The sequence below is a fragment of the Sardina pilchardus genome, chromosome 19 (assembly GCF_963854185.1).
Source record: "Sardina pilchardus chromosome 19, fSarPil1.1, whole genome shotgun sequence".
NCBI lineage: Eukaryota > Metazoa > Chordata > Actinopteri > Clupeiformes > Clupeidae > Sardina > Sardina pilchardus.
In genome coordinates this window covers 6,100,829-6,114,665 of record NC_085012.1, presented here as the reverse complement: position 1 = coordinate 6,114,665, position 13,837 = coordinate 6,100,829, and the positions used below count along the sequence as shown (strand labels likewise).

Sequence of the window (13,837 nt, the reverse complement as noted above, 5' to 3'; positions counted from 1 at the left end):
TGCTGTTTGTGTCCCTCCCCGCAGTACTGGTCCTGTTGATCGTGACGATGAGGAGGAGGAGGAAGGAGCCGCTGATCCTGGAGGACGAGCGAGACATACGAGAGAACATCGTCCGCTACGATGACGAGGGGGGCGGCGAGGAGGACACCGAGGCCTTCGACATGGTCACCCTGCGCAACCTCAACATCATCCGAGACCCCAAGACGCGCCGCGACGTGACTCCGGACACGCCCACTTTCTTCCACTACCCGCCCCCTTCCTCAGGCCCCCGGCCGGCCTACAAGACCCTTCCGGATAACCTGTTGTTCCGCGAGTTCATCTGGGATCGGCTAAAGGAGGCGGACGTGGATCCCTCCGCCCCGCCGTACGACTCCCTGCAGACGTACGCGTTCGAGGGGAGCGGCTCCGTGGCCGAGTCCCTCAGCTCGCTCGAGTCCCTGAGCTCAGACTCCGAACAGAACTACGACTATCTCAGCAGCTGGGGCCCGCGCTTCAAGAAGCTGGCTGATCTCTACGGCAACATCGAGGCCAACGGCTTCTTCTCCTAGCCTCACGCTTCACACGTTTTTGCTTGTTGTTGGTAATCAGGGTTTTTTTGTAAGCCCTGCCTTTTTGCTGAAAGAGAGACGATGTTCGTTTATTGCTTGGTAAATAACAGTGATCTGCAAGCATGCAGATATGGATGGCGTCTGTCAGTGAGGTGAGGGACTGTTCTGTCATCAAAGTGATAACGTTTGTTTACATCCATCTTTGGAGTTTTCAAACAGAACAACTTCTGGTGGCATTTACACAAGAACTTCAAATAATGTGCGACTACAAAGGAAACCTTTGAGGGAACCACAGCACATTTGACTTTGGGCTGGTGGCCAAACACTTGAACTTGCCTTTGTGGAGCAGTGTGGATGTACAACTGTGTCATTGCTTCTCTCTCTCTCGTAGTGACACTTGGGCATAAGCCAGCCCTTTTTGCATTGACAATTTCCTCCTTTTGCTTTCGCTGTTCTCAAAAACAAACAAAACTTTTCCCGCCCTAAGTGCTCTGTCCACATTGGTCAATATAGAGATTGCTTGGAGCGTTTTCTTATGTGTTGGTGTACAGTTTTGTTCCATTTTTTGGAAAAAAAAAATCAGTCCTTATATTAAATTGTAACATCTTTGACTTGAAAGAACCAACAACAACATTGGTTCAATCATTAGGTGCAATGCAGCTAAGACCTAAAGTTAGCTATAGTGAAGACCGTGCCATTATGTTGCTTAAAAGGCTGTTATATCTCCAGTGTTGTACAGTACATTTGCTCTTCTGGAGAGTTAAGAAAACAGATCAAAGCTGCTGAGATTTGATGTTATGATTTGGCACAGTGAAACATGAGTGTGATATGTGGTGCTTAACTGAACTTCTGATTCTCATTATTGTCAGTTTCAGTGTCATGTAACCTTCAGAGAATTGGACAAAGAGGCATAAACCTCACATGGTAACCTTCTGTCTTTTTCTCCTTCCTCTGTTTGGGAAAGACTTGGTGATTTTACCCTTTATTCTTCAAATAGACATTTGACAGACGATTCTGATGTTTTGTTGAACTCAGCAGTAAGTGTGTGACTTAAGCAGTTAGTGTTTGCAGTTTTCAGATAGGATTGTGAAGGAGATTCTTAAATTCTCATTTTTAAACTGAATACAAAAGTGTTGCTGTGCTTCTTTTGAGAAGCAAAATCAAGGGCATCCTTGGAAGTCATGTGTGGTGGTGATACAAAAAAAAATACTTATACAGTAAGGATGAGATGAGGGAAGGACAAAGGAAATATCTATTTTAAAACAAAATGCCTTTTGAACTATTGCCATTGAACTTCAACATGTTAATAAAAAAACTCTTTTATTTATTTTGAATAGGCAAAAATACTTGTGCCAGATGTTTTTATTATTTTTGATGTCAATAAAAGGGACATTCAGTTCCTCCAAAGACTGTAGGGACTTTTTCTAAATTCCTTGGACATAGGGAAAGGGCTATGTCTATAATATGTCAGTGTTTAATTATCTTATCAAGGTGAACCAGATAGACTTCTAAAGGGAAAAAGAGAAAAAAAAAAAGCCATTTTGTCTTTTTTTTTCCAGCCAGGAAGGGCTGGGAGCTGCATCTTCACAGAGATGAAAACCAGCGACCATCTTTCCTATCCAGAGCGCACACAGACGATGAGGAGTAGGAGAGAGGGAGTTTTCTGACGGTTCGTGCCTCTCCATGTGGCTTTGTACTTGAAAGGCGAGCAGGAGACAAAGCGTCAAGCCCGTCCGCCTGCAGAGGCGTGTGATGAATGGCTCCCGAGCCGGCGACCTGTTTAAACAGTGGCTCACAAATTAGCCAAGCCATCCTCTTGAGTCAAGATCAGCTCTCCACACAGGGAGCCGGCCAAATATTTTTGCAGGGAAAATAATAGCCTACACATTCTCCCAATACGTTCAATCCTCTGTATCTTATGTGAAGATCCCACAAAATTATGCTAATGCAAAAAGGTAAAGAAATGTTAAAAGGAAAGAATGAGTGGGGTTGAGTGGACACAAAAATGACCCTACAATCTCTCGGATGTCTTAATAATTTTGTACAACATGTAGATATCAGAATCTAAAGTGGGAGATTTTAAGATTCAGCCATAAATGACCACAAAAGGAATACTGATATTCAAATGATGCTTTAGCTGTCTAGTCTGGGCAAATACATTTTAGTATTTGTGGCAGAACTATTGTTATAGTAGGCTATTTTACTGGGAATAGTTTGACGTAGTCCTGTGAGTGCTCAACAATTGTCAATGCATGTGACTCATAAAGTAAAATGGTAAAGTGTTATTTGTAAGTACTCAAAATAGTCGATGCATATGATGAATGAAGTCAAACGGACATGTTCATTATACAGAAGCTTTTAGTGCATTAAGGATAGATGTCTACTGGTGACCCCAGGCATCTGACCAATCTTTGAATTAGAATGTATGGACATGAGTGATCAATACTTTTTTCTCAAACAAAACAGCCACTTGTATTATTCTGAATCCTGTGTTGTTACATTCAAATCGTACCACTATGGTGGCATTGCATTGCATCAACCCCCATTGTGTCACACTGCCCATGCAGCACAAACACTACCAACCTTGTCTCATTCCACTGTTTTGCCCTATCAGTGCGGAGAAGGACAAGATTGAGTTATTTTGTGATGCAACACTATTTTGGAGTGGATGCAGGTTCACACTGCCTCTACTAAGGTGTGCGAATGAAGCTGATGCTTCCTTAAAGAGCTCTGATGCAAGCATATGCAAGAGGACCGTGCGTATCTTCACCCAGACGAGGCAACAGACTTCACGCTAGCAGGTATTGACTCTGTTTTAACTGCTTTGAACGTGGGCAAATGGAATACACACAATAAAGGACTGTTGATGAAAAAAGCCATGTATGGCCCGGCAGCAAAAGGATGTGCTCTCTCATGTTTTCTGTAAGATTTCTTAGGATTGAGCCCAGCAGCATTTCAGTTGAAGAGGATCACTTTAATATTCATTTTGCAAGGAATGACAAAGAGTGACAAATTGATATAGATGTCTTGCACATTACTCTTAATCACATAAAAGGGCATTTTGTCCTCTGTCTCTTACATTTCGCTATACTTTCCCTCCAGTGTAGATGTGTATGATATCACTTCAACACGCACAGCCATGGAAACTGAAAAGCTGTCAAAACTACAAGAGCAGAAGGTGTGGTGAGCTAACAAGACACAGCTGTCACTGTTCAGCCATGAGACATGTCCGAATGACAAGCTCAGCAGAGTGCTCAAAAGACTGTACAATGTTGTCTTGTTTTTCATGAATTCTCTTACAGAATAGGCAGCATATAACCTCTATCGGAATGCCTGACAGCTTCTTGAATATTCCACACAAAAATTCAGCTGTTCTTGAGCAGGTATGGCAAGATTTCTCCACTTTTACACCCACTTCTGCATACAGTAGCTTTAAGGAATAAGTCTGTGCGCCATGGTTTTCGGTGGTTGTCATTTTGAGACCACTGGGCACAGAGTCACAGAGACTTTCCGACACAGATATATAAAGCTTTATTATTTCTGCTTTACAATGGCGTGTGGTTTCCATGACTCTGACAGTTTATTTTCTAGGCAACAGCAACAATAAACACCAACAATAAACACTGGCATTTCAGCGTTCTGGTATGGACACAAAACATTTGGGAAAACTATGAAAAAAAAAGACATTGTGGACAGTGATAGCTTCCACTTCAAACCTATTTATTTACCTGATAGATAGGCAGTAAGTAAGCCATCACCTACTACATTCTGGTCCCAAAACAGAAATAAAATGTCCCTCCAGTGATGATAACCCTTTACAATAGGGGTACACAATATAGCGTTAGTATTAGTTAACAAACACTTAGTTCATCATTATCAAGTAGCCTGTTTTCAACATTATTCATTGCTTTGTAACAAACTGGTATTGCTACCTGGTAACAATCACTAACAACAGACGATTGCTAACAAACCCTAACATTTCGTTCTTTAAACTTGAAAAGAACGCATTCATTTTGTCATTGCCTGATGTGAGCCTTAACTACACATGCATGCTCAAATGGTCACGGCAAAATGTCAGAATGTGAACATTTGGGTAGAGGAAAAGTACAGAAAAACATAGCATTCATCAGTATTAACAGTGACAATGTCCTGATTGTTAGATAAAAATGGTTCCTAACTGATGAAGATGTGATTGATGGTTTGCCAATGAAAATAGCAAAAACAAAAAATAAAATGACAAAGAATGCAAAGATTAAAATGCATATGTTTACGTAGTCCAGTCATGTTTGCCAATGTGATAAATTGCATTGATATATTGCATAAAATATGTTTTCCTTAGCCCCATGTGTTCCTATATTTCAGCACTTACCTTTGGCTGTCCATCACAGAATATAATTTAGCCTTAGCAACCCTAGCCTTGGCAACACTTTACCCTAAGGGTGGGAAAGGGTTATCAGGTTGACATCTTTATCAGCATTGAAATCAGCTCTCTGGGAGATTACACTTGCTGGCGGAGAGGCCTTCACCGGAAAAAGGACAGAGTGAAGGCTCTCCATCCAATTTGTATTTCTACCTTTGGTCAGATGTTGGCCACTGTATTGGGAGGATGGGACATTCTGTTGGGAACCACATAGGTTATGTATCCTGTCAGCATACATAATGTGGGTGGTTGATATAAAATGATTATTGCTGTAGAGAGTAGACATTAGATAAAGTTACAACTTTTTTTTTTGTATTTTGCCTTGTTGCAAATTTATCAGCGGGAATTACATCACGTGCAACATGCATCTCTTATGTTACAATATTTGGTCAAAATCTCGTATTTTGAATAAAACTAAGTGGTGCATCAATAAAATGAGACTTCAAAGTGGACATTGATGGAAATCAGATATATATTTGTGTGAGATATTTAACAGGTAGAATGAAATCAAATGTTTACAAAAGAATTGTTAGCATTCATGTCTGACCAGCCATTTCTGACCAAAACCACAGAAAGTGTTCACATGCGGTAAAAGGGTCAGAGCAGCTGCATTAGCATGCCTGACACACGTGGTCATTAGTTGCATGCACAATATTCAGAGTTCAAGTCTTTGAACATGACACTCATAAACATACCTTTTAGAACTGTTACACACACAGTGGAAAAGGCAATTACAAAATAGCCAAAGGGAGAAGGTGAACATTTATTCTGAATGGCAATACGTGTTTGTGCAAAGGGAGCTTTTGCACTAAGAGCACCAACACGGCCTCTTATGCGGTTATGGTTCAGATATGTTAAGTATATATTCCACCCTGAAAAACCCCAAAACCAGTTCATCATTTTAAAGGGGGGTAAAAACAGAAGAAGTAAAACTCTGTGAAGTCCTGCATATTTTTTGCTATCAATATTTTATTAAGTAACTCAAAAATCAAAGTCTGGCCTCAACTTTTTGTGAAGGATGAGAGGAGAGTGATCACCTCTTACAAAACCTCCCATCAGACTGACACCTTTCGTGGACGGTCAGAGAGATCCTGTGCCACAGAGGCCCGTGTGACTTTCCCCTCCATAGACTTTGAAATAGGATGAGGATGAGGAGAAATGAGATCAAAGAGGCCTTCCTCATGCATGTTTTTTTTCTCTCTCTCTCTCTTTTTGCTGTAGTCCTCCTCCTGCATTTATGGTTGGTGGCTCGTGTGCCTGCTCACGGCAACACAGGTTTCAGGCTTAGGGGCTGTATACAGTTCCACACAAATTGGGTCTGGCCCCAGCTTTGTATAAATAATTCTCTTGTGAGGTGTGGGTGAAATGTCTCGCTCTGGAGGCATCTTTAGATACACGAGGTCGGCCAAAGTAGGTCAAAAACAGCAGGGAGGCAAGAGACATTTGTAAAAAAAGAGGGAACTTGACAAATGTTTGGTCATATAACTCAGTTTAAAGGTGCCCTATTGAAATGTCAACAATTCTGAAAGGTAAACATACCAAAATGATGCCTACACTCAAGGTGCGTTTAGTATGTTTTGTGTGTCTCTATTCATCCCTTTTGAATCAGCTCCCAGAAAAACGTTCTATTCAAATATTCATCTGTCCGAGCAGGAGATATAAAGCCGTTTGTAGAGTAAATAAATAAGTAATAAGTAAAATATTTGAAGTGTGTTAACAAAATGGACAGAGTGCCATCTGAACCTGAGATTTGTGGAATATTACTCACTCGATTTGACTGCAGTGTTTGGGTCATGTTTTATGGATTCACTCAAATGCATGCATTTCCCTCTAATTTCCTCACTTTGGTTAGGACCCCTGACCTGCTCATCTTCCTGGCCTTTCTTTGAGTTTCGTGTCGGAGAGATATTTTTATATGTGTCAAGACCCTATTAGTTATGTACTTTATCAGAAATGGTTTGAAGCTTAATTATTGGTGATTTTGTTGAAGCAAAAAATGTTATGGATCCACACCAGATTATTACAGAAGATTTTTTTTTTTCTTATCAGTTATAAGTTATAATAGGGTAGAATACCCCAAAATAGTGGTCATTGTTGGAAGGGGATTTGATATTTTAGAGAATGAAGGCACACGTGGCAACAAAAACAAAGTCTCTAGTCACCTACAGTACCTTACAGTATAGTCCATTTCCAGTAGTATGGCCATGATGTGCAGTTATCTGTTGATGGTTGTGCTCTAAACTATCAACTAAAGAAAAAGATGAATGACACAAAGGATAGAGGATGCAAACTATGAGAACACAGCAAAGAGAGTGTATGGTGTTTATATGCACGCAGAAATCAAAATACATAAATGCTAAATCTGTATGTATGTTTAGTACCTGTACAAATATATTATGTCTGTCACTGTTATACTGTAGGTATTTGTATACTAAGTATACTGTATACTGAGATGGTCATGTTTGATATCTGCCAATACCATCAATAGAAACATAACATTCCAAGCATTGTTTTAATTTGTGTAGAGAAAAGACAAAGATTGAAGTCATACTGGTAGTGTGATTATAAATGGGCTCTAACATGCTAGTATGCAATTGCTTCAAATGAGGCGTAATCGACACTCTCTAATTAGCAGCCGTTTTCTACTCATGTTCGTCATCATCAGCCAAGCTTGGACTGAAGTGTGTGGGAGGCATGTTCGTGTTTGTTTATCATGTTGACACGGAAAACAGTTACACGCAACACAGAGTCCCTGAGCAAAGTATGTGATCTCTTCTTCTTGGAACAGCACTGAAAGAAGAAAATGGGGGCTAATTGGTCCTGACAAGGCTTAGGTATGGCACCCAATTTCTATGACAGTTAAAAAAGATAAGTTTTCCTCAACAAGCATTTATTCAAGTTAAATGTGCAACTGTCAGGCTAATCTGATATTGCAGTCCTGGGATCTTTACTTCCTTATGTCCTTTCCTTTATGTCCTTTGCTCATGTCCCCAGCACTGACATATTTACGTTATGTGCGGTCAGAGGCAAAGTTGCGTTTCAAAAAGAAATAGCCTTTAAAAGTTCAAATACTGACAATGGCCGGGTTTCCCAGATTTGTTAAGAAGCTCTTAAGTGCTAAGAACTTCTTAGGAGCGCTCTAAGAATGTTCTAAGAACGCTCCTAAGAAGTTCTTAGCACTTAAGAGCTTCTTAGCGAATCTGGGAAACCCGGCCATTGTGTTGACCAATGCACTTAAACCAAAGTTGCTCAATGAGTCTGGCCTTGCAATTCATTTGCATTCGGGATGTTTGTTTATAAAGGACATTTTGTTTTTAATTTCATCATTTTTAATAGGTGTGGGTGAAATGTCTCGCTCTGGAGGCATCTTTAGATACAGTTTTAGAGCAGTACTTTAGAGCAGTAATATTTTCTACTATATTTGTTTGAGGCACAGGTTTCTCCCCTGGACCACCTCCTTTCTGCCTAGCTCTGTTATACTACAGTATCATCTCAGATCAGTTTTCACTGTGATGTGGAAGCCATTTGGTTGTGTAGTGTTTGCATTCTACCCATCAGCAAAGTAAGGGGATGCTTAACGTGATATCATCAGAACGAAGCATTATCTTGCATGAGCCAGTTCTGGAAGAGCACGGACGGTGTCAGTGCTGATTTCTGATAGTCTGATCCAATCACTTCAAATTTAATTCTTAACTGCATCCATTTCGGGTGCCACTAATTCAATCAAAAATCTAATTAAGAAGAGAATTCAGACCACTATGAATGTAATGAGGAGGACAATCATGGGGAAGTAATGCCATGTTTTAATATTGTTTCATATTGAATATTTATGTTAATACAATTTTATCACCATTATTTTTCCTGTTTTGAACACAGGTCCAGTAATATATGAACCAGGGACGTGTAAAGCACTTGTCTCTCCATTTACGATCAGATACCACCTGCTTCACTTAGGTTTTGTCCTTACTGCCCTCTTGCAGTGGCCTGCAATAATAGTTTTGGAATGGAAGTCATCCATGGTTTAATTCAGTGGTGAGAGTGTATTATACTGTCATTGGCAAATGGTGAGGCTTGTCACAGAGGTAGGAGATCAGCTTGTTTTATATGGTTTGTGAATTGTATACAGCACTGTGTTTCTTTTTTTAAAGTGTATATTTTGGGCTTTTTTTTGTTATTTAGCTGAGACAGTGAAGGTTGACAGGAAGCGAGTGGGAAAGAGAGATGGGGTGTGATCGGGAAATGACCACAGATTGGATCAGTGGGCACTTAGAGCTGGATGTGGCATGGAGTGGGAGGGGAGCTGGGGCTTGATAAAGCAGCATAGCGGTAGCTAGGGCTAGATCAGGGGTGTTAAACTCAGGGCCCAGGGGCCAGATGAGGGCAGCTATAGCAGTATTCATAAGGCCCCCCCAGCTGTTTGGGGTAGGACGGGAAAATTAGAAAACTAACATGGAAGTAGGGCATTTCAAGAGAGAAACAGCAGTACATGACAGCAGTACATTATTTGTACTTGATTACAGTTACAGTTTATTATGTTTGTTTATTATGGTTTTTTGAGTAAGTCATTGAGGAAAGGTTAATTGAATGTCTAAAATACTATTAACACTAGCACAATTCAACAAAACCTATTATGTATTAACCCCCAGCTCCACTTCTCCTTTTCCAGAGTAAATCACCCTTTTCAGAAGTTAAAATGCCCAAACTGTTCAATTGAGGTTTATTAAAACTGCACTGAGAGAGAGCTTGCTCTTATTCAGACCTGAAATAAGCTTCAGATAAGCTTTGATGCTTTGACTCTGTGGCAGGCCTATAGGCCTATATGAAGTTTGAAAAAAAGAACTACAAACTATTCCGAAAACGTAATTTAATATTAAACACCAGGAAAAGCTGAGATAATCAGAAAGAGCTTTAAGGATTCCAAAACGTTCAAGCTTTTGTTTAACAATTAATGCCATTTTACGATGAACTATTGATACTGTACTGTACAACCCAGATGGCAAAAACGGATTTACAGACAGATATCGGACCACCACTGATGTTTGTCTGCTGTTGGACCATCACCATTCATTTAACCTGTTGTGAATATTGCATAAAAAAGCAAGAAGAAATGTTAAGACCACAACTGGCAGCGGACCCAGTGGGCTGACAGTGGTCCACCTGCCTCTTGCTGTCTTGGAAGCAGTGCTTGGTAGTGGGTCTTAAGTTATTCTCTTTTTTTTTTTGTCTGCTTCAAAAGGCAGGAGATACCCTTACACTTTGTGGCATGTATGGCTGTGGTTTTCACTTTCTCTCATTCCTTTGTACCTCAGTTAGACAGAGGGTCCCAGTGCCCCATATGCCAAGCTGCATACCTGATCTATGTTTACTGGGTTTATTTGTGTGACGAGGACCCTAAGGACACAAAGCTCTAAGCTGCCGTGATTGCTGTCACCAGGCCTCCCCAATGTCTTCCAAGCTGCATTAACATATTATTAGCTCTTTCTGGAACTGCTCATTCAGAAAATTGGGGCTCCCCAAAGACCCTGATTTCCTCTAGAAGGGAATAGTGTGCACATAACGTATCCGCTGTGAAAACTCGCAAACAACAAAGGAGAGACCAACAGATTCAAACTCTGCTATGGTATGTATTTTTTAAACCTGGTTCAAACGTTCTCAATTCATGGCAACAGCTCCCCATTTGAAGTTGTATCGTTACGTAACTCAGGATTTGTATAAAATAGATCTCACCCCAAATTTGCCCTGCCCTGCTGTGTGACTGTTGTTGCTGTACAGTAAATCACCACCACTCAGGGACAAAGTCAGATAGCTGTTTGTGTTTCATTGTTTAGGTATAGGGACTAGAAGACCCACAAAAGATATAACTGGGCTACTGTTAATCCCACTGCATGACCCTGCCTTATTTCTCAGATCAAAACCGCAACCAGGACAATGTGGATATTCATGAAGTATTACAGGTCTTCAAAGAAGAGCTTAATCACAACAAATGAGGCCAATTTCAATTGGCAGTGACGCAACCTTAAAGTAGCAATGACCTTTGTGTAAATGGCTTAAAACTTTTTCTTTTTTTTATGGCTGAAATCAAAACTAACAAACATTGTGGCTCCGTGCCCTTCTACATTCCTATCCTCTTCCCATCAAAGTCCCACACGGGTGGCTCGTGGGATTTGCACCGGGCTTCTTAAGGAAAAACTGTCTAAAGCCAAGAACATTTGACTACTTTTCACTTCAGCCCTTAGCCTGTGCCTTCCATTGATTTCCACTTCAAAGAGAAAAAGCTCAAAATAAACTGTTTCTCCACCGCCACTAGGGAGGGAATTCACATTATTTTCAAACATTTCAGAGGGACAGTCATAGTCCAGGAAAGTCTTGTTTTTTTTTTCTGTCAGCATGCATTTCTCCATATTTATCCAAAGACTATACTAGCATTAAAGAAAGGAAGCCCTGAGAGTGATTTTAAATCTATAGCAAGTTCAGTTGTGTCCCGTGTCTGTGGGTTGCTGCTTGGGGAAGCAGATCTATTTCTTCTCCTCCTTTAGGAGGTACTGTATCTGCATTTCCCCCTTGTTCTGAGGGCTCACAGGCTGTCCACATGTATTTGGAGCCTCTCTGATTTCTCTCAATGTTTTGACAGTATTGATGTGTGCGTGCGTGCGCGCGCGTGTGTGTGTGTGTGTGTGTGTGTGTGTGTGTATGAGAGAGAGAGGGAAACAAGAGAGAGTGAGAGAGAGAGAGTGAGAAGTTAGATCAAATGCCTGAAAGAATGTATATCACAACTGTGTTTTCTATGGTATACCATGCGAAAGAATGTATATCACAGCTGTGTTTGCTATGGTACTGTATACCATGAATGGTTTCCACAATGATACTATGAGGAAAAGAGAGGTGTGTTAAACATAGAGTTGGAAGGATGACGTGTTTTTTTTTATTTTTTCATTGTGCCCTTTGTAAGTGGGAGGGATAGTGCTCCTCAATGTCAACACTTGCACCCTCCCAGACATGTCAAGCACTTAGTTTGCCATGCAAAACAAGATCTCGGGATCTGCTTAGTATTCACCCACTTGAGTTTCCTAAAGGTTACCAAACCTAATTAGACATTTATGCAGGATCTTCAAAGGTCCCCCTGTTATTAATGATGTGCTACTGCTGCCGACTGCATCGACGCTTTGTCTCACCACAGACCATCCCTCACAATATGTGCATACCCAATGGAGACTGATATTGCTGTCAAACCTTAAGGACTAGCTTTTATTTATCATGCCTCTATTGGTGAGACTGGCTATGTTACTTGAGATTAAATGTGGCTGTACTGTTCTCTAGAGTGTGGCAGATCAGAAACTTTCTTCTCAAGCAAAACAAGTTATGCAGTTGCATAACCTTACCTAATGGGTATGGATTTTCATATTTTCAGTTTGGAGCATTTCAGGGATGTATTTTTCTGCTTTCATATTTTTCAACTTCTTTTGGGACAGACGTTGGACAATTTCTAAGGTCTCATATTTGACACATAATTTGTATTTCAAAGAAACAAACAAAACACCTCCAGTCAAATATCATCTGCTCATCTGTTTGCCAAAGGAATATGACCTTATATCATTCATTAAAGATTTGATTGATTCATTCCTGTCTCTTTATACAGGCAAGAAAACACTGGGAAGTCAAACCAGAAAAGGTGAAAATGATTCTGGCTATCTTTGCCCTTTAACAAGACGAACTAAATGTGATTGACAAATTGTGCTGTAATTACAGAAGCATGTTTTCTAGCTATTGCCTGTATAATGCCTAAGGTAACTGTAAATGACAAAACATTCCAAATAAAATTAGATTTCCATTTATTATTTATGCTTAGCCTTTAATCAATTATGAATGGCAGCTAATTAGCTCTCAGGCTCTCAGCTAGGACCATTTTTTTCCCCAATGTCAAAACCTACATCCTGGGAGAGAGAACAATATTATAGTGACTCCGAAGTGGTTTGATTTTTATTGTATTTAAAATGATATCTGGATTCTAAACAGCGATACAAATGTTCATGAACCACAGAGACAATATAAAACCTGTGTGTGTGTGTGTGTGTGTATGTGTGTGTGTGTGTGTGTGTGTGTGTGTGTGTGTGTGTGTGTGTGTCTGTGTGTGTGTGTGTGTGTGTGTGTGTCTTATGGTGCTGTGAAGTGGTATGCAGGTCTGTGTATTAAGGCAGGAAGAAATCAAGAGTTAAAATGGGAGAGTCATTTCTCATTTCCTTGCTCCACTGAGTGTCAAGTGAGAGGCCTTGCATTCTGAATGATGGCCCAAACAAAACAGATTCTGTCTTTTGTGTTGCCGAGCAGCAGAACTTGTCGGAAAGACAGAGACAGCAAAGACATGGCATCTCCCAGAACAGTATCCCTTGTTATGAGCTGATATCGAAAGTCATGTCGGGGAAAAGGAGGGGAGGGTCAGAGGGTTGTGACAAAGAGGTTTCCTATGGATCCCCCAAGAAGCCTCTGTAATGAAAAATCATCAATCCTCCATCTGAAAGAGGAGCTTTGACCATGTCTTGTTTTTAGCAGGAAGGCTTTCTTAACAAGAGTCCGAATTCCAGTAGTTCTGAATGTGCCATCCTGCCATTAGTCGTGCAGTATACAGTATGCTTCTTTTGAGAGTGTGTGCTACCTAGATTTTCTTTTTACTATAGAGTGGAGCATACAGGTAATAATTTAAAACTGTGACCACACAGAGAAGGGCATTTCCAATTTGCCAAAATATCAAGGGCTGCATTTAAACTGTAATTAGCCATTAAACAAGCTTTAACATCAGAGATGTTTTTTTTCTGCTTTCGACTCATATGCATGCAGAGCACATCTCTGCTTATTACTGCTCATTTCATGGTAC

At 40.5% G+C, this 13,837-nt stretch overlaps 1 protein-coding gene across 1 annotated transcript in view; it reads left to right on the top strand.

The window, feature by feature from the left end:
* The window catches only part of LOC134066528 (cadherin-7-like), a 62,839-nt gene extending 62,291 nt beyond the window's left edge, over positions 1-548 (top strand). The window contains exon 11 of the mRNA XM_062521889.1: positions 25-548. Coding sequence (XP_062377873.1) covers positions 25-548 — 524 coding nt within the window. The remainder of the gene's footprint in view (positions 1-24) is intronic.
* Positions 549-13,837: the final 13,289 nt, after the last annotated feature.